The sequence below is a fragment of the Perca fluviatilis genome, chromosome 17 (assembly GCF_010015445.1).
Source record: "Perca fluviatilis chromosome 17, GENO_Pfluv_1.0, whole genome shotgun sequence".
Classification (NCBI taxonomy): Eukaryota; Metazoa; Chordata; class Actinopteri; order Perciformes; family Percidae; genus Perca; species Perca fluviatilis.
In genome coordinates, this window is record NC_053128.1 from 35,121,159 (window position 1) to 35,143,800 (window position 22,642).

General features: G+C 39.3%; 1 protein-coding gene across 1 annotated transcript; it reads left to right on the plus strand.

The window, feature by feature from the left end:
- Positions 1-13,312: 13,312 nt before the first annotated feature.
- On the plus strand, positions 13,313-22,327 carry LOC120545273. Its single transcript, XM_039779470.1, has 3 exons — positions 13,313-13,322; positions 14,254-14,307; positions 19,710-22,327. Exons 2-3 carry the CDS (start codon positions 14,300-14,302, stop codon positions 21,370-21,372), a joined length of 1,671 nt encoding a protein of 556 aa, XP_039635404.1. The 5' UTR covers positions 13,313-13,322; positions 14,254-14,299; the 3' UTR covers positions 21,373-22,327.
- The last annotated feature ends 315 nt before the right edge of the window (positions 22,328-22,642 follow it).

The window sequence follows — 22,642 nt, forward strand, 5'->3', positions numbered from 1 at the left end:
TGCTTCGCTGGATCTGTCATACATCATGAACACAAACTTTTTTTAAATCTTCAGGTCGCTGTCATTAGTGTTGGGCGGTATACCAATTTGTACCGTATACCGGTATTAATTTCCCATATGATATGAATTTTTCATATACCGTAATACCGATGCATTGCCGCAGAGAGCGCTACAGTCAAAGTAATTTGCGAGTCAATTGAGAACGGGACCCCTGTTAACTCACTCATGGTAGTAACTTTATAACACAACAATTATTAACCCACAACTAACTCTCTTTAACAGGATAAAACCATAACACACAACTATTTGTGACTTAAACTATTTCTAACACTAATAATTTTACATTTACAAATTTACACCGCCGAACAGCATGCTGGGTAACATTATAGCTGCTAGCTAGCTAGGTAGTATAATAGTCCATCAAGCTGGGAGAGGCTCCGGTTGCTACTACACATTCAAGAACCAAGAAGAAAGTTAGGGGATGAAGAAAGAACGCAGATGTTGAACGTAGGCGTGTGCTCAGAGAAGAGCGGCCGTCTGTTGTTTCTTCAATTTTTGTTTCTGAAAAATCAGACATAATTTAGCCACTGTTGTTGCCCGTCGCGCTCTAACATTACTTGGTTACTCGGCCGTGCTAATGTTAAAGACATGTCACTTCAAGCATGCAGCGAGGCAACATTATGAACGCAATCCCCGCTTGACCGTTGAGAAAGACGTCCTCCTTCAGCACCTTTTTCTTCAAAGAACTGACAGAGACTCGTTTCTGATGGAAGAAGTTCATGCAGTTCTTGATTGGCTCATAAAGTTTGGGTTCTTCTTATTCAAGTCCTTTTATGAACTGTTGGAACCGGGTTTTGCATCTCTCATAGTGCGTATGAATCAATGCAACTGCACTTGGGTTTGCAATATCCTGTCTAGTGAAAACAGATCCTGGCTCTCTTCCTTGAAAGGATTGCCCATATCTTTCATGACACTGTTGCTTGTTGATTTTATCAAGAAACAACACTTGAGCTCGTTTGGTCTGCTCATGATGGCTGGTTTGTTGTGTGCCTTCTTTGGCTCAGGATAGTGGTGGATAAATGGCGGTCTCGACCAGTGTCTTTACTTTCTGAACTCACTAGATGGCGCTCTCTGTTCAACAAAGGGTTTGAAAACCCATTGAATTGCCATTCATTTAACCTTTTTCTTTGAACAGAGAGCGCCATCTAGTGAGCTCAGAAAGTAAAGACACTGGTTCGCGAAGCTTCATTTGACCATCACTACCAGATGCTGCATCATACTGCAAAACCAAGCAGCTGATTTTAGGACCAGATACCATCCACCTTCCTAGGGCTGATGGATCTTCAGTCAGACCTATTGCACCCCCACTTCCCTTTATGACAGCATTGGCCGTGTTTACATTGGCGTCGGGTAGAATATACACAGCCGTGACGATCACTACTGTTAGCTCTCTCGGTAGAAAAAAAAGGCAGACATATACTCAAGGTCAGGGGAACAGTGTTTATCTCTAATTGTCCCATTATTACACCAGTTCTCATGCACGTACGTACATACATACGTATGTACGTATGTATGTACTCCTCTGCTCTTACCGAAGTCCTCAGTCCTGCCCAGGTGAAGCAGAGTGCAACCTGCTAGCTGCATGCTAGCATCGGGTATCCCCAGGTGAAGCCAGGTTTCAGTGATAATCAAAACACAACAGTCACGAACATAGCGATTTCCAGCGAGTTATAATTGCAAGTCGTCCATTTTATGTACCAGGGATCTGGCATTGGAGAGATACAGGCTCAGTAGAGGTGGCTTGTGTGGTTGTTTTCTTAGCCTTAGCATAACCAGCGGTCTCGCTATGTCGTCTGGGATGTTGTGCATATAATGAAAGACACTCAAAATAGATATCTGGTGCTGGTCACCAATGTCCAAAAGGTTCTGGCGGGTGTAGCGGATGTTCGCAGAAAACAAGCAAGAAAGAAGACCGTGGATTGTTGTAGATAGCATGCAGCTAGCAAGTCACACTCTGCACCCTTGTGAATTGAATTACATTATTTTACATTTAGAAGGTAGGCTACATGCTTTAAAACACTTTAACTTGGAAAACATTACTCTTTTTTCAAATATCCCACAAAGTCACCTGAAATTCCTTAAAATTTCATAATTTTATGATTTACATCCACATCATTAGATCTCACCATTAGAGTTAACTAATGATATAAATAGTTTATGATGTTGAATATGGGCTCATTGTAATTCTTGACCATCAAAACATAAGGGTAAATATCACCTCTCGTGATTTATCATGTTTGGTTCAAGAGATATGATGGAAAATACATAATTTGGTTATGGCGGAATCCAAAATGGCCGCCACAGCTGTCTAGAAGCCTTCATTTATGTTGTGTGTGGTATCATTGTAATCGTTGACCATCAAAACATATGGCTAGACATCATCCTTTATGCAGTTGAATGTTTTGTTCAGGAGATATCATGCAAAATACATAATTTGGCTATGGCGGAAAGTAAAATGGCCGCCGCGGCTGACATGATGTTTTTTTGCGATGGCTAACGTACGTTTTTGAAAGAGCACTATCCACTGAGTAATTGTGCCAATTTTGGTGCTTGTATCCACAAGTGAACGATTTCCCTAAAAAATGGCACTTATCTGCTCCACTAATAAATGACAATTTGTGTTTGTTATACCATTTTACTTTATAGACTTAGTCCTAGCCTCACTAGAAATGCTCATATATATTCACATACATAAACAATACAGTATAATCTTGAATCTGTTGATGTGTTGAAACATTGAATGTGAATCAGTCTAATAAAGTTCAGGTCAAACACAATAAAACTTGTGATGTTTAGTATTTGATATCAAACATTGTTGATATAAAATAATTGGAGGACGTAGAGACAGAAACTCTCCACCTTTTGGTAATGTTTCCTTTCATGTTCCAGTTGTACCTCAAGACATCAGAAAACACTCATTTAATCATTATTTTAAATACAGAAGTTAATCAGTTTGGGAGTCTGATAACTGATGATATGAATCAAAGTTTATTATCCAATCAGAAAGAGGATTTGAAAATTTGTTTTGTCTCAGTGAGTTTCTCTGTTTCTATTTAGTATTTTATTGGTTGTTATGCTGATTATGTTTCATTGATTTAAATTGGGTTGTTATTAAAAAGTGTCCTAAAGTCAATAAAGTTTTCTTCATTTGAAGGAGAAGATGAACCAGCAGTGATGTTTCCTTTTGACCAGCAGGTGGTGAAAGAAACTAACTGGAGCTGAAACACCCAGTGGAGCTGGAAATTATACATCCTTTATAGTTTACATAGTTTAATAACATAGAAATATCATCACTGTCAAATATAAATCTAAGCACGCTGTTAATAAACTGTCATATCATCTACCTCATAAAGAAACCGCTTATATTAATTATCCCATATTTATTCCAGCACCCTTTGCACTCTGCACTATTGTCTAAATTTTGATCCTTGTGTTGTCTTTGGGTCAAATTTGACCTGTTTTGAAAATATCTCTATCAGAAATATGGGTTTCTCTTTAACTACCTAGTTTAAATTACCCCAAAAATAACATGGATGATTCTTTGTACAACAAAAGATCAGATCTCTACTTTCATTGAATTTTTGGTGTTTTATTCAATGTTTGGAAACAGTCTCCTCACTGAACGTTGACATATACAAGTCTGTGATTATCTTTCCTTTATATATTATATTAGTCTAAATAATTCATAATTTCAGCTTTTTTAACCCTCGTATTATGTTAAGGGTCAATTTGACCCATTTGCGTTTTTGTGTTGACCAAAATACTGGTTAACCTATTTTTTTCGTCATGAAATTGTATGACATTTCCTCATTTAGGGTCATGAACTTGTTCATTAAATCTGGACACACTGAAGTGTAGTGGAATGTCTGTTCACAGTTTGTATACAAAGATGATGTCATTTTGACCCGGAGACTTTCAACACCCATTTAGAACCATGTGTGTGTGTGTGTGTGTAAAGGAGGAGCAGCTTTCTCGCGCTTGTCCTCTTCTCTGTTGTAATGTCATCTCTTTAACAATACAAAATGAGCTCCAAAAGGTTTGCAACTGAAGAAGTTTTAGCACAGATTTTTGATGGTAATAGTGATGTAGAGGAAGAGATTTCAGAGTCAGAGGATCTTTCAGAGACCGAGAACAATGCTATTGACGATCCGGATTGTGAATTTTCCTATGATGAAGAGGATTCAGGGGACCAGTCTGGTGTAGTCTCTACATTAGCTGAAAACAATGGGCAGCAATCATCCTCAACATGGACAGCTAAAGATGGTAACATAAAATGGTCAACATCACCACACAGACTGACTGACTGTCATCAAAATGACTCCAAGCCCCCCCCCAAGATTTTCTGCCACACTAGTTGATGATATTCAATCACCATTTCATCTCTTCATATCCCAACCAACAGATAGGATCATAGTGGACATTACCAACTTGTAGGGGAGGTGTGTATTTCAAAAGAAATGGAAGTCACTGGATCAGATTGACTTGCATGCATACATTGAAATCCTAGTCCTGCTGCGTCCGCAGCATCCACCCATGCTCTGCAGTGCCACGTTACATCCCGCAACACCCTGCTGTGATGTTCATACGCACAGAGTAGTCAGGATCCGGTATAGGAGACTGCACTACTCAGTACGACACGATGTGCCCTGCTATGACATGAACTTCCATGACTACCTCGAAGTCACTGTTCCATTATCTCTAATGTGACTATTATCGCCACTGTCCATCACATCAGCAACCGGCCCGTCAGACACCGCCTACCAAGAGTCTGGGTCTGCCGAGGTTTCTTCCTAAAAGGGAGTTTTTCGCAACAGCCACTGATAATGCTTGCTCTTGGGGGAATTACTGTAATTGTTGGGGTTATGGAATTTGTGGTCTAGACTCACTCTATCTGTAAAGTGTCTCGAGATAACTCTTGTTATGATTTGATACTATAAATCGAATTGAATTGAATTAAATTGAATAGTATTAGCTGGAGTGTACAAGTCAAAGGGAGAACCAACTGCCAGTCTGTGGAATGACAAGAGTGGTCAAAACTGTACCTGTCTTGTACAATCCTGGTCCCCATGTCACTGTAGACGAATGCCTTGTTCCATTCAGGGGGCGCTGTCCCTTCTGACAGTACATGCCCAACAAGCCTGCCAAGTATGGCATCAAAATATGGGCATCCTAGGATGCCAAATCTAGCTATGCATGGAATATGCAAGTGTATACCGGAAATATTTTCACTAAATAATTGGTAAAAACTGTTTTGGGGGAAAAAATGTTTGTGATGAGGAAAAAAAGTTTGTTTTGAGTGTATTTACACTGTACGGGTCATTTTGACCCGTAACATCATCAATGTAATTTTTTTTCAACATAATACGAAGGTTAAATCAAGAATTAGGTAATTTCCTATGAACGAGGTTTATTAACCATGAATTCCAAAAATTAGTGTAAAACTTAATAAGTAATAAGTTTGTTAGTGGTGTTTATACATGGTAGTGAAAGGAAGCATTAAATGTCAATAAAGCGCAAAAAAGTATCGAAAAAGAGACAAAAACGTCAGAAAAAGTGTTAATTTTCAATGTTGTTTAGTATATATATATATATATATATATATATATATATATATATATATATATATAAGGACAATACATATGGATATATATATGGACAAAGCAATGAGGAGGAGTCTTCACTGAAAAGGTTTTTTTATTAACCTTAAAAAATGCTAAACAATATAAACCAAGAACTTAATATCTGGGACTTTTAAAAGATGTCAACAATAAATAACTATACTCAAAATAACAACAACAAAACAGGATGTGAACTAAACAAACTGACCTGACTGAATCAGACACAAGGGGACATATATACTGGTTGGGACAAACCAAAGGATACAGAAGGGGAAACCAAGACCCCCCTCCAACATGGCAGCACATGGTATGGCTGGATTGGTAGGCCACAGGATTTAACAGTCATTCACCTTTGGCCTCGCCCTTTCTCCATCCGAGGCCTGGACTACGAAGCAGGATTTGGCGTTAACGAGCTAACTTAAGGCTCAACCCAGGATTTTCTGTACTACGAAGGTGGATTAGTTGTTATCGGGTTCAATCGCCGTGGTAACTCATGCTAAACACCTAACCTGGTCGGGAGCAGGTTAAGTTGGAGATCAGAGATCAACCGATGTTAAAGCACCGCCTACTGACCAATCAATACTCAGTGTTAAAGCACCGCCTACTGACCAATCAATACTCAGTGTTAAAGCTCCGCCTACTGACCAATCAATACTCAGTGTTAAAGCTCCGCCTACTGACCAATCAATACTCAGTGTTAAAACACCGCCTACTGACCAATCAATACTCAGTGTTAAAGCTCCGCCTACTGACCAATCAATACTCGGTTGATAACGGCGTCACCATTCTTAGAAGATCAGGCGGAGCTCGGTGCAGAGAGAGAGAGAGAGAGAGAGAGAGAAAGGGAGAGAGAGAGAGAGAGAGGTGCGCTTATAAAAGTTAAAACTTTTAGAGACCAACATCCCCGTTAACATTCCCTGATTGGTATTTTTATGAAATATATATATTTTAATGGGAGGGAATTACATATCGGTTATTTGTCAGCTTCTTGAGCCGTGGGTCGCCAATGTGCACATCGGTTTGAATTATGTTTTTATATTTTGTATTTGCTCTCACGGTGGCTTCCCACTGCCAGGGTTGCAATGGAAATAAAAGCCTAAAGCAACGACAGTTTATGGAAAGCACAAGTGTAATTATGGTCAGATGTTGTTCTGACTGATGAGGAAGTGAGATTAATAAGCCTTGTGATTTAAACATCTACAGCGTCGGCTATTTTTTATTTTTTTTGCCAGCATTCCTTCCTGTTTTAGGAAGCAGCGACTGTATCGCGTTTTCACTGTAAAACAGAGTCTGTGTTCTTCATATTTATGTGGAATTATAATTTGCTCTTCTTATATATAACATGCGGCACTCTTGTTTCGATTGGTCGTGGTGCGCAAACACCGCCTCTTTTATATGAACACACGCGCTGCTGGATTGGGAAACCCTGAGTTGACTGAACTAGTTGATAACCAGCGTCGTAGTACAGGTTATCCGGGACCGCGGTTGTTAGGTTAGGTGAAGGCGGATTATTGAAAGAAATCCAGGACATGTTGATCTTGATTAGTAGTACAGGCCTCTGGAAGGACCATCCCACCAGCATGGTAACCAAGAACTAAACATGATGATTAATATAACATGACAATGATTATTTAACCCTACAATTTAAAATGTGTGCACTCCTTTTAAAAAGGCTCAAAGTAAATAAATATGTAGATTACAGATCAAATGAACAGTGTTTAGACTACTTTTGGGAGTATGAATTTTTTGGGGTGTGGCTGACTGTAAAGTTAACCATTACCATTACTCATTATTGTTACCATGTGGAGCTTTTGACCATCACACTGTAAAAAGTAGTTAAATGTTGGTCTGTCTTTGTTCATCTGAGCTGTGTGTCTGGTTCTGGATGGAGGTTACATCGACAGCAACTAAGAAACAGAGTCAGATTTCTTGTATTTGTTCACATACTATAAATCTATTCAGAACTTATATGATTGTTATGAAAAACTATCATGGCTCCAAACATGCTGCCTTTTTATAGTGGTTGTGCACCTGCGTAACCCTGAGTGAACCTACTCTGAGTTGATTGAACCAACTCAAATCAACTGTTTTGGAACCGAAAACTCAGAGTTTCCATCTCAGGGTAAATCAACTCAGACATCAGGGTTAGACTCAGAGTTTTTGGAAATTACAGAGTGTGGTCTACACCTACTCTATCTGTAAAGTGTCTCGAGATAACTTTTGTTATGATTTGATACTATAAATAAAATTGAATTGAATTGAATTGAATAGAGTTTGGTAAACCTTCTACCTGGAACAGATCCCTGGTGAAGAGAAGACAGAGGAAGGCACCCGCAGCAGCAGCAGCAGCAGCAAGAAAGGTGTGGGAGCACGAGACCCTCAGGTTCAGAGAGCAGTTGGGGGAATTCCGGCTGCAGGAGCTCCGCTTTCACTGTGACCGGTTCCAGGGGTAATTTTGGCTCAACAGGGAGCAGACAGTCTGCTGACGAGAGTCGGGCCTACGATTTTGCGGATGGGTTATGAATGGGTTTTCATTTCTAAATAAAATGTTGCATGTCAACACTATGTGTCATTGCATGTTTACATACGTAAGATGTCTGCAGTTATTGCAGTTGGGTATAATAAAGCTAAGCTATGAGCCTGAATTCATACATTCATCATCATTCATTCATACTCTGGAATACACTTTGTTTAATGCATATGTGCAATTAATACCTCCCAAACTGGAGCTTACACACTTTGAAATGGGTACAGTTATTCTGTGTAATGGCCATATAATATGTATATATATATATACCAAACTACCTATATGTGAACTTCAATGAAGATGAACATGACTTGTGTCAATCAGTCCAAACATATTTACTTCATATAAACATACAAATACAAATATGTCCTACAAATACCTGTATGGAGCTGTATATCAACTTGGTATTTGGTTTTCGCAGCTCACAACAGTACACTTCTTCTCAGTTGCTTTGGCACATTTCTCAGATCAGAGATGACAATAATGTGTCCCATAGGGAATAGTGCTCCCTTTCATGTGCATTGTTCATTACACTATACTTACAGAGTGAACTGTTAAATATGGACAACACAAAGATTGACTACCTTGGTATAAACAATGGCGTAAGAACTTGTCAGTTTGATTGGGTCAGTGGTATAAATACTTGCTTTGGACATGTAAACAAAAGATTTCAATCAAAATACACACTTTTGAAGGTCAGTCACTATGCGGTGCAGTTTACAACAATTGTTTTAAAGCCATTGACATTATATTAATGGGTTTCATAGCACAGCACTGCCATTTGTGCCTACAATGTGAATGGCCCTTCAGGCAGCAGAGGAAGAGGAGAGAGAGGAAGTGATTTGTTGCTGTTGTTGCTATTTTCTGGATTCTGATTGGCTAACATGGGCTTCAGCTTCTCATTACACCGCTACCTACAGGTTTGGCGTGCTCTAGGCGGCATATACACGGCATATACACATAAAACTGACAGCTGTGCATAATGTTATTTTTGAAAACGGAAAGAATGAAATGTCCGTTTATGAAAAAGCCGGCCACGTGTAAAGGTATCATGTGTATGTAGGTCAAGGGCGTGGTGTTGCACATACATAACACATACACATAGTGATGAATGCATACACACACCCAAAGCATTGACACTTAAGGGTGGGGAGGCAGTCAGACTGGTTTGAACCAGCTGAGGTAGGAACACACACACACACCCACAGACATATGATGCACACACAAAGAGACACACACACACACACACACACACACACACACACACACACACACACACACACACACACACACACACACTATAGCACTTCACAAAACCAGATAATCCTAAAATTTAAAACAAATGGTTAAAACAGTCCACAAAATCAACAAAACACAAGACATTAAATAAAAAATGTGTTATCACTGTGAATGTTATGAGATCTTAGTGGAAAAGGTTAGTTCATAATGTCTCTATATCTTTCAGATAATAAGATAAAAAATCTTTCCCACCCCAGGTGATTTATAATGTTATAATGCTCCACTTTGCTTTTGTTTTTTACTCACTAGTGTTTAGCATGAGCTCACAGAACAGACTTGTAGTGATAGTGAAACTAACTTTAACCTTTTAAATCTTAGGATAACATAACCTGACAACATATTCTATTGAAGGTGTGGCTGTTCAACCTTTGCTTCATTCCTCTGCAGCTTTGTTATTTACAGCAGAAATATTCAATCAGGAAACAGTTCAGACAATCAGAACAAATGGAAAAGTTTTCTGCACCAACCGGTGAGACTGTTGGTGTGCCAGTTTCATACCATCTCCTGATACTAGCTTACATTGTGTACTTTACATTGTGTACAAAGGACATTGGGTCCTTTGTTACCAGCAAAACAAGGCGTTTCCACTGTTGAAAAAAAAACAACTTCAGTTCAAGAGAATGGTTCCTTTAAACAACAAAAAAAAAATGAAAAGCTGCCTACAGTCACATCCTGACATATGTAAAAAAACGTTTCTGTTTTTCACTGTCAAGAAATTATTTGAGATGTGGACATCAAGTGACTTTGTAAAAATGTCTTTTGTCCATATTTTTGGTTTTAGGCCACTGGTTCAGTGTCTGAACTCCTGCCTAAGAAACTTTACTGGTCCTACATTTAAGACCTGATCCAAATCAGAATTAACATTAGGACGATTGATGGCGGCACACGTAGCTGCAGTGGCTCAGTGCTTTCTCTGTCGGTACTTTTTGTGAATGTCTGTGTACATCTTGATTTGTATCCAGTTTTTCTGTTGTGCGAAAAACACAGCCAAAAGGATCTCTTAAAGTTTGGCATTTGTAGCGAACAGAGCGTTTTCTCTGATTTTCACCGCTCACACAACTTTCCTCCGGACTTTGCAAGATGCCACGGCTCACCGTGGATTACCATCCCAGCGGGAAGGCGGAGAAGGCGGCGCTGGGAGAGGAAACAAAAGTGGGGTTGCAGGGCCGGCGCGCTGCCAAGGCTACGAAGGAAACCACACAAACCACTGCTTCCCAGCATCTTTCTCACCAATGCAAGATCGCTCTCTAATAAAATGACCTGAGGCTTCAGGTTGCAATAATCATTGAGCCTCATTCACCAATATCTTCCTAAGTTTTCTCTTAAATATGTTCTTAAGAAGGTTTCTAAGAAAAGTCTACGTCAGATTCATGACGTGTTCTTAAACAGCAGATTTGTTCCCACCTGTGTTCTTAGGATCGATGAATCGTCACGTTCTTAGCTAAGAACAAATCCAAGTTAAGAAAACTTTAGTGAATGTCAGAATCTTCATAAAAAGTGCGTAAGAAGGGTTTAAGAACACATTTCTTCGTATGAACGGTTGGTGAATGAGGCCCAATGTCATCAAGTACAGTTGCATCCTGTTGATCACGGAAACCTGGCTCCACTCACTCATCCCGGACTCAGCTATCCTGCTAGCAGGCTACACATCACAGCGCCAGGAAAGGACGAGTAACTCCGGTAAGAGCAGAGGAGGGGGACTGTGTGTGTATGTCAACAACCTGTGGTGTACTAACACAGTGACTTTGGACCATCACTGCTCCCCGGACCTGGAGTATGTGACTATCAAATGTCGTCCCATTTATCTCCCTAGAGAGTTTAACATTGTCCTGATCACCTTTGTGTACATTCCACGGATGCTAACGCTAACGTAGCTCTCTGACTTTTAAATGGCAGCAGTCAACAGAGCAGGTATCCTGAGGCAGTGTTTATTGATACGGGGGACTTCAACCATGCAGACTTAAAAGTAGTGCTCCCAAAATTCCATCAGCACGTAAAGTGTGCAACCAGGGGAGCTAACACACTTTACCACATCTGGCCCAGTCTAACCACATGTCACTGCTTTCAGTCCCGGCATACACCCATTGAAGGAAAACCGCTCCTACCATCACAAAAATTGTTAAAACATGGCCTGATGGAGACTCTCAGCAGCTGCAGGACTGCTTTGATAGGACCTGTTGGGACATTTTTGAACATCCAGATCAGGGGCCTCATTTATAAAACTGTGCGTAGATCCTATTCTGAAAGATTTTGTGCGCAAAAAAGTCAGAATTTTCGTACGCAAAAACAATATTCTGATTTATAACACCTTGCGGTGCACACCGGTGCGCACTCTTCTCGTTATAAATACAGACGTGCGTTACCTTATGCGGTCCTGCAAGAGCCTCACGCTCCTCCCGAGGTCGTCCTAATAAGGTCCATGTTAATCAATCAATGAATATTCCAGCCTTGAAAGGAGCCCTTGATCACCAATCACCAAACGGAAAAATGGGGAAAACCCGATTCAGTGATTGTGAGATGGATGTGCTCCTAACAGAGGTAGAACATCCAAAATAAATCCTGTTTGGAAGCCGTAACCCTTGTGTAGTGTTCATATTGTTGTTACACAGCCTTAATACTTAACAGATTTAGCTCAATTACCAATGATATACATCATTTATGGTTCATATTTGCCATTTACCCCTGTGGGATCACATTTATGATCATATGATCATTTTCGTTTTTTGTGAGAAAGGAAATTCAATTATTAAAAAGGTAAAAAATAGAAACAACATTTTGGATCATTATTGGTGCAAAACAGGTGAAAGTGCTTAAAATGTAACAATTTGGTAACTTGTATGGTAACTGTGTGGGAATAGCAGGTGCAGAAAGACAACATTCACACACAGACACCTACAATCAGACACGACCACATAAAGATTCACAGACACACACACACACACACACACACACACACACACACACACACACACACACACACACACACACACACACACACACACACACACACACACACAGACACACACACACATAGACACACACACACACACACACACACACACACACAACAGACACACACACACACAGACACACACACACACACACCAAACAATGCATTTCACGGGGGGGGCAGGGGAGAGCAGCGCTGCTCGGTGTGGGAGGAGCCCCTGCCTCTCCCCGTTGCTGGCAGCCCCTCGCCGAGCGCCGCGAGAACAGGATTGTTGGGTTCAGGAAAACAAAAACCGGGTTAGGTATAAATAATCTTAATACGGCCCTGGCCAGAAGAAGTTGTTGACAAACTGGAAATATTCTGTAGAAAAATGTGTAAAGAAGTTAAAGCTTAAGTTTAAAGCTGAGGTAGCAGCCTAAATTCCTCCTTAATTTTACCAATGAACAGTCAGGTGAATGGAGGGTAAGAAATAGGAGATGTGACAGGCAGTTGAGTATAGACAGAAAGTATGTAAAGTATGTACAGGCTCTCTAATCACCTGTGACAACTTTTGTTTCATACACTTATAATTATTAATTCTTTTATTATGCTGTTGCTGAACTTCAACTCAGGTGATCAGTAGAAGTTTTATCTAAAGAGAACTCCTCCCTCACTTCCCCTCTGGTTAAACTTATGATTTGAAGTTTCTGTGAAATCACGTGACATTAAATTCTTCATAAAAAGACTTCACTGCAGTCTATGAAGTAACTCCGTCTCTGAGACTGTTTCTGTGAAATCATGTGACCACAGAGTGTCCGCCCCTTTCTGCAGGTATATAAACTGTTCTCTTGTCTCTCTGCCTCCCCAACATCACAGACCAACAACACAGGTAAGAACACTTTAGAACGAGAAATACCTTAAATTATCAGATCAGAAGATACACCAGAGATAATGAGGAAAATGTATTTGACATAACTAATAACTAAACATACTACCTTACATTCATATAATTAATTTTCTTTTTTCCAGACTGTGTCCATAGTCACTATGTCACCAAGCCTTAGGAACTTCAGATACATTTCAATTCAATTCAATTCAATTTTATTTATAGTATCAAATCATAAAAAGAGTTATCTCGAGACACTTTACAGATAGAGTAGGTCTAGACCACATTCACTGGACCTCTTCCTGGGTTGACCAGGACTTTAAAAACACAGGTGTGTATCACAGGTTGGATGGTTTTCTGTCTTCCTGTTTGTTACATCAGCTACTGTTCTGCTCCTGAGATCAACAGGTCTTTCAAAGGTTTTCCTGGAAAAGAAAAGAAAAAGTAGTAAAGTGTTTAAACTGTTAGATAAATGGCCATAATGTGAAATGTTTAACACCTCTAACTGTGCTGGACCCTCCAGTCGGTCCAGTGTTGTTGTTGTTGTTGTTGTTGTTGTTGTTGGTCGAGCATTTAAAAAGACTTAAGTTTCTAAAGATGGAGTCTAGAGAGAAGCTTCCATATACAGACACCTCTGATTTTAACTCTGGTTAGTGTTTGAACTTGATAAATGATTCTGTTTCAGGTTAAAAGCATTTATACTTTTGAAACATTATCTGTTTAAAGGATGGTAAGCAGCCTGTTTTAAGTCTATATCTTTTTTCTGTGAAAACATAAATAAGTGAGATAAACTGTCATGGTTTTAGAGTTATTGTGTCTGTTATTAACTCTGATTAAAGTAAAGTAAAGCAGGAATGTAACTGATCTAGTTTAGAGCCTCCTGTCCCCCCACATATCAAACTCACTGTGGTTGATCACTGACTACTTCTTCCAGAAAACTCACAAGGTGCTCCATCCTCAACTTCTGGGAAGCTGTTACCATGGCAACGTGAGTAATACAACACTGCTGGATCACATTTTACTACTATGATGAGACAATTCACTACATAAGAGAGGTTTGTGGCAATACTTGTAAATGTTAAATATCATCACTATTATTATATTATATTATATTACAAAAAAGAGCCATAAGAATTAGTCATAATAGAGCTCAACAGTGTGGTTCTGGAAGTAACAATCCCATTGATTGATTGATTGATTGATTGATTGACTGATTAGATTATCAGAGATAAAGTTTAAAGACAGTCTGAGGTAGACCGACCCCGAGCTCTGAGGATGTGAAATGAATGTTTCTGCTCCGGTAGAAGACATAAATCTGCATGAAATCAACTATTTCTTTTTTAAATTATTTTATTCATGATCTTATGGATAAGTACTACACTACCCACAATCCTAAGCGCAACAGCAACGTCTCTGATTGGTTCAACTCGCGGTTACAATGGAAATGTTTACAGAACCCGCGAACAGCTAGAGCGAGCTGCTACCTCTGAAGTCTGTGGTATTTCCTGTACACAACTTGTTCCACTGAAGTTTCTTCAATATCCAAAAAATTAAATTTGCCAAGTTAAATGTTTTATGATCCTGATTCCTCACGTAGCTGGTTGCCTTGGTTCCAGGGTTAAAACTCTTTATATATCAGCATTTAATTAAACATCAGAGCCGTTTAAAAAGTGGGCGGTCACTGTTGAGCTCTATACCATCTTTAGGAATCACACATTCATTATTCTTCAAATCAAAAACACTGATATTAACTGATCTGGTTCATTTTTAAACAGCACAAATATTTACCTTTTTAATGGTGGATAAATACATATGTATATATGAAAATATATATATATATATATATATATATATATATATATATATATGTTTTCTTTTTGTGTGTGGGTATATACAGCAAATGTAAATTATATGTTTAGATAGGATATGACATAAATATGAAGCCATTCTGATGATCATTAACATGAGTAGTGGAGAAGGGGTAGGCTTAAACAGAGTTATCCTTCTTCCTATTCCTTTTCAGATATGTTAATTAGCGGGGCCTTGCACAGTAAGTGTGAGGCACCGATTGTTTTTGTAAGGATTATTATTAGTATTCTGCACTGTCACTCACATTTTTGAGGGGCTTAGCATGCTGGAAAACTCAAACATATTGGCACACGTCAGACCTTTTTGAAACTACAGTTATGTATGTCTCCATAGCGCCCCCTAACGTGCATCTTAAATTGGACAAAAGTAATAAGTTTATATACCAGATTTGGAGGGAACATAGGTCTCATCTTGAAGTCTGTGGTACTATTTTTAGAAAAAAATAATTCAAAAAATTCTAAAAGTTCTGAAAATCTTGGTTTTCGTGCAAAAATATAAAATAATGCAGAATATTAAACTCTTTCATCTGAATACACAATTATGCTTGGGAGTGGTATGCATTAACTCCGCCCAACCGGAAGGTGGCTATATTTAATTACATTTTTTCATGTGTTTTACATTGCTTTCGAACTTGTCCTAGGTTGTGATTTCCATCTTCTTGAGTCTTTGCAGTTACTGTCTGTTGACCCTCATGACGAAAAGCTTTCAAAAGAATTTTGATGGTTGAAAAAATGTGCGTTATAGCATCTTCCTATCTAAAGAGGAAGTTATCTTGGCAACAATTATTCCAATTGCCCCGAAACTTGACAAAGTTGTTCCTCATGGCCAGTTTAGCATCTGTGCAATTGGTCAATTGGCCATTAGATGGTGCTGTTTTAATTTTTTTAAATAATCACAAAATATCTATATATGGGAAACCTACTTTGTCTAACTGCTCTTGAGGCGTGAGTCCGATCGGCACGAAAACTTGCAAATACACTTGAAGGATCCTCGTGACAAAACGATATCAAAAGAATTTTGATAGCTAAAACAATGTACAAGTTATGGAGGACCAACTTCCTGTAGGTGTGTGTCTAAACAGGAACGGTTGTATCTTGGCAACCGCTATTCCGATGGACACAAAATTTAACACAGGTGTTTCTCATGGCGCATTGAGGCTATGTGACAAGTATGGCGTCAACCGGCCTTTAGATGGTGCTGTTTTGAGTTTTTTAATTCATTAGCAAAATCGCTATATGCAAAACCTACTTTTAGGTGGCTGTTGAAAAAGGAACGGTTGTATCTTGTTGTATACATTCAGAGAACTAAGACCGAAAAAGTAACTGATTGATTTGATTATATAAACAAATGAAATCAGGCCTGTTTTTCACTGTTTTTCCTAGGATCAGAGCTTTAGGGGTGCCTGGTAGCCTTTTAATGTAGTTTTTTTTTAACTTTCTACTGTGCTATTTTTGCATTTTAAAGGTCCCATGACATGGTGCTATTTGGATGCTTTTATATAGACCTTAGTGGTCCCCTAATACTGTATCTAAAGTCTCTTTTATATAGACCTTAGTGGTCCCCTAATACTGTATCTAAAGTCTCTCTTATATAGACCTTAGTGGTCCCCTAATACTGTATCTGAAGTCTCTTTTATATAGGCCTTAGTGGTCCCCTAATACTGTATCTGAAGTCTCTTTTATATAGACCTTAGTGGTCCCCTAATACTGTATCTAAAGTCTCTCTTATATAGACCTTAGTGGTCCCCTAATACTGTATCTGAAGTCTCTTTTATATAGACCTTAGTGGTCCCCTAATACTGTATCTGAAGTCTCTTTTATATAGACCTTAGTGGTCCCCTAATACTGTATCTGAAGTCTCTTTTATATAGGCCTTAGTGGTCCCCTAATACTGTATCTGAAGTCTCTTTTATATAGACCTTAGTGGTCCCCTAATACTGTATCTGAAGTCTCTTTTATATACCCCTTAGTGGTCCCCTAATACTGTATCTGAAGTCTCTTTTATATAGACCTTAGTGGTCCCCTAATACTGTATCTGAAGTCTCTTTTATATAGACCTTAGTGGTCCCCTAATACTGTATCTGAAGTCTCTTTCCCGAAATTCAGCTTTGGTGCAGAACTACAGCCACTAGAGCCAGTCCCACAATGAGCTTCCCTTAGGATGTACCATTTCTGTGTCTGAAGCTATTGAGGAGGAGAGAGGGAGGGGCAAGGTGGAGGGTGGGGGTGTGGTCTTGACCAACTGCCACTTTGCTCGTTTGAAAGCCATGATGTCTCTCTCTCTCTCTCATGGGGGGGGCCAAATTCTCTGGGCGGGCAAAGCAGAGAAAGGGGAGGTAACCTTGCTCCTTATGACCTCATAACAAGCAGATTCCAAAACGGCCCATCTGAGCTTTCATTATCTCAAAGGCAGAGCAGGATACCCAGGGCTCGGTTTACACCTATCACCATTTCTAGCCACTGGGGGACCATAGACAGGCTGGGGGAACTCATATTAATGTTAAAAAACCTCAAAAAGTGAATTTTCATGCCATGGGACCTTTAACATCATTTTCGACCATCATGATAGAGGAAACACTGAACTATGTAACCAGAGAGACACCACCCATTCAGAGAAATCTTCCTTTAATTCTGAGCCACAGGGCCGTTACTACAAAGTTCAGGTGGTATTACATATTAAATCAGATATGTATCTATAGAAAAGCAGACATTTCCAAAATGCAGTATCAATACATTTTAAAAATTAGTGATTTATGTGATTTTGACTAATGGCTGACAAGCACTATTTTCTGAAAATGAATCAGAATTATTTCTAATTGATCTAGGCGTCTAGATTCTGGGTTTCGTTTCACAATGCTTTGATATTTCTAGAGCCGAACTTCTAAGTTTACAGTAGATTAACAAAGACTTTTTTTCAATTATTTTTTAGGGCTGTAGGGATCAGGTGTAGGGGTAATTCAGCACCCCTAAAGGGCTAATATTGCCCTGGGTGGCAATCCTTAAGATTTCAGTTCTGGTTGATTTAGAATTTCTATTCAATTAAAAACAATGAAATTGTGCTGAATGTTTATATTTAGTTATGTTTATATTTTGTGGTCTTGTTGTTGATAAGTGAGCTTCAGGTTTTCAATTGTGTGCATAAATCCATTTTTAGTTTGAATACAATGGAGATTTGTTTTTTCTCCCAGAGATGTAGAGGCCAGACACCCAGTTCATGATACTGGCAATAAATAAATATTGCAATACTTTAATCAGTGGACTGTAGACTGAATCGCCATCATTACTTTTTTCAGTGATTTATAAGGACTTAACAAACATTTATTTGAAATAAATCCTCCAGATTACAGAAAGAACCAGACCAGATATATTTTTAGCTAATAGTTTCAGGATCAAATGTACGTTATGGTCACTTGCATTACTACATTATTACATCATTAGAATAGAATAGAAGATACTTTATTCATCCCAGTGGGGAAATTCGAGTGTCCAGCAGCTCACACATAAACACACATACCCACACACCACACAGTTCCCCATAATAAATAAATAACTACAATGCAAATGCATACACAAGAGAATTAAAAACAGGATAAGAGCAGCATAATTATAACTATACTGCACACAGCCCAGTTCATTTGGTCTGGTATATTTGGGGGAGGGGGTGTTTAGGTGGTGTTAAAGAGCCTGATGGCTGTGGGGACAAAGGATCTCCTAAACCTCTCTGTCCTACAGTGCAGCGAGAGCAGTTGCTCACTGTAACTGCTACTTTGTCCAACCAGGAAGTTGTAGGGGGGGGGGTGTCATTACCCATTATGGCGTTCAGTTTGCTACATGCACTGCCCTCTACTACAGTTCTCAGTGGCCCTCATTTATCAACCTAACGTAGAAACCAGCGCAGAAATCATCTTATGACAGGCTTCATGTGTGATTCATGAAACGTTCGTATCACACCAATCAGAGCGTGATGATACAATGATCGGACATTAATAAATGCAGCGGCTGGAAACGATCGTCATTTAAATATCACGCCCCAATATATTCTCGGTTTTGAGGCCTCGCCCCTACAATAAGTAGTAATACAGGCTTATATTGCAATCTCTTAGGCCTAGGCTATGTTTAGGTGTAGGCTACTTATATTTAAATAAACACACGGTAGCGGAGTTTATGCAGTGTCTTTTGTTTTACTTGTGTTTTTTTTCATGAGTCAGAACGAGGCAACAGCTGAGGGAGAGTGCGTGTCCCCCCCCTCATGTTTTCCACAGCACCGTAACTTTCTCTGTCTGTAGACTCAAGTTGAAGAGCTTCTGGAGAGGCTCCGCTAATTGAGCTGCACAGTCAGCTAAGTCACTCAGTAATTTTGGACACACACCGTCTGGACCCGCCGCTTACCCTGTACACAGTCTTCTTATTACATATTACTAGTACTGCTTTTTTAAAGTCTCTAAAGTACAGATTCAGTTTCTGAGTTCATGTGTGTTTTCTATGTTCAGCCATGTTCTAACTTGTCTTTACTTCTCTACAGAAATACATCATCCAAATATGGGAACATAATTTCCACAAGTGAAGTGATCCAATCAGGATCTCCCACTCTCTACCAGCTGACACCAAAGAAAGAAGACATTCAACCTCTGAGAACGAAAGAGAACCTTGGATCTCTGACAAGAATGACTCTTGGTGAAAAAGATCCAAACAAGATAAACAAAACCATCTTACTTGTTGGTGAAACAGGATCAGGAAAATCTACTCTGATCAACGCTCTGGTCAACTACGCCATGGGAGTGGAGTGGGAGGATGATGTCTGGTTTAAGATCGTAGAGGAGGAGAAGAAAAGTCAACCAGAAAGTCAGACATCAGATGTGATCGTGTACCAGATCTTTGGTTTTGAAGATAAACCTCTGCCCTACTCTCTGACCATCATCGATACTCCTGGATACGATAGCACTGATGGAATCAAACAAGATGTCAACATCAGTCAAAGATTATTAGACTTGTTCCAGTCAGTGGATGGAGTTCATGAGATTAATGCAGTGGGTCTGGTGATGACAGCGAGTGAGAATCGACTGACTGACCGACTGAGGTACATCTTTGATTCAGTGATGTCTCTGTTTGGAAAAGACCTGGAGAAGAACCTTGTCGCTCTCATCACACACTCAGATGGTGGGACAGCGGAAAATGTTCTACAAGCTCTCGAGGATGCAAACGTTAAATGTGCCAAAGACAAAGATGGGGAGCCTGTTCATTTTATGTTCAACAACCACCAGAAAACAAAGAAAACAAAGAAAAATAATGTTGCTCTAAAAGCTGCATGGGAAATGACAATGAAACATATGGGTCATTTTGCTGATTTCCTGACCAAACAATCCCATCAGAGCCTGATGACAACTGTGGAAGTCATGAAATCCCAAATCAAACTGACAGCTTGCACCAACAACCTGCAGGAGATAATCAAGGAGATTGATAAAAAACAGACAGAAATCCAACAGACTCAGGAAGCTCTGAAGAAACATGAAGAAGAGATGAAGAACAACAAGAACTTCACTGTAGAAGTTGATGAGCCCTACAGAGTTAAACAAAGAGTTGTTAGAGAGAGTAGGTGGTGGGCATTTGGGTTCAATTATGGAGGAGCTGTCTGCTGTACTGTCTGTGAGGAGAACTGTCACTATCCATGCACACTGGCCTTGTATCCAGAACACTGTGAGGTCATGAAAGATGACCGCTGTACTGTATGTCCCGGGAAGTGTCCTGCATCAGCTCATGTGAAGGAAGAACAATGCATTGACTGTGAGGGTGAGTGTTCAGATGAATCAAGGCATGTCAAAACCCCCTGGATCTATGTGGCCAAGACAAGGAGAGTTCAGAAGACCCTGGAAGATGTGAAGGACAAATATGAACAGAACAAAGCAGAAAGTGAGCAGAAGTTGCGCTTTTTGGAAACTCTTAAAAAAAACATGGCAGAACTTCAGCAAGAAAAAGATCAGTTGCTGGACGAGTCCTTTGAGCTTGTTGTCCAACTAGAGCAGGTCGCCCTGAATGTAAATTCAGTGTCCACTTATGTCCACATGGACTTCCTGATTGAGAAGATGAAGGAGAAAGGAGACATGGAGAAGGAGAAAAAACTGGAAGAGATGAAAAGTCTAATGGATAAAGATAAAGTAATCATAGCAGCGCTGCGCTACAAAGTTTGATAAACTAACACAAGCAGTTGGTAAGAGGTAGTGATGAACTAGTATCACTGACAGCAGACAGCTGTGTAGAAAACAAGGTCTACACTGATGATCAGATGTTTCATTATGGTTATATAATTAATATATTAAATGTGATAAAATTAATTAAATGTAAATGTTTAATTCCTGGAAACACTGCCTCTTTGGTGTAATAACTGTTTGTTTGTTCTTGTAGTTTCACATTTAATCACCAAAAGTTACTTCACTGAACAGATTAGACAACAGCTCTGGTTTTAAATGCTGTGAGGACGCCCCCTCCCCCCCCTCGTATGGCGAGTGAATTGTGCCACGGATAACCTACCGAAGGCGACTGTCGTGTGACTCTAACATGTGGATTAACTACAACGTCGCCAGTATACATCGTGATAAGTACAACGCCACACCTAATATAGGCATCAGACTTGCCCCCGACCCACAATGTATTGAGTGAATTTAAGTGACATCAATCAGTAAGCCTATGTTATAGCATATAGGTTAAAATTTATTTTAATTAAGTCAACATATACATATTCCAAGGACCTTATTCCATTGTAAAAGTTGCTCTAAAAATACTGACAGTATAAAAATAATACAATGAATTAAATTGTAGTACATCATCATCTTATGTGACCTGCAGAGTTGGAAGAATGCATTGTAACATTGTAAGAGTCTAACATTTATTGAACACTGGCGCCATCTACTGAAATTGGATTTACACCAATTTACTTCATAGATCTGTTTACATGTAACTTTATGTACATATGCACTTTATATAACTTATATACATAGTAATCAAACATTCATGTTTAACATTACCTTGTTCATCTTTGTTTTTTTTTTGTAAGTTTTATTTGATTAGGACATTAATCAACATTTCTGTAAATGTGCCAGTGTTAGCCAGTCTGCTAATTTTCAACTGTAGTCCTAGCATGCATGTCTTTATGGTGGGAAGAAACAGGAGCACCCGGAGGAAACCCACGCAAGCACGGGGAGAACTCCACACAGAAAGTCTCAAGAACGACCTGGATTCAAACCTAGAACCTTCTTGCTGGGAGGCAGAAGTGCTAACCACTGAGCCACAGTGGTGCCGTAATGTTATGTCTGTTTCTGTGTTGAAAGCCACATCTAGCCATTCTAATTCCCTTGTGTTTACACTTACTTGGCCAATAAAGCAGTTTCTGATAAAAATACGAAATATACTTTAAATTCTTTATTTATTAAGTATATTTGCAGATACCCCCAATTAAAAAAA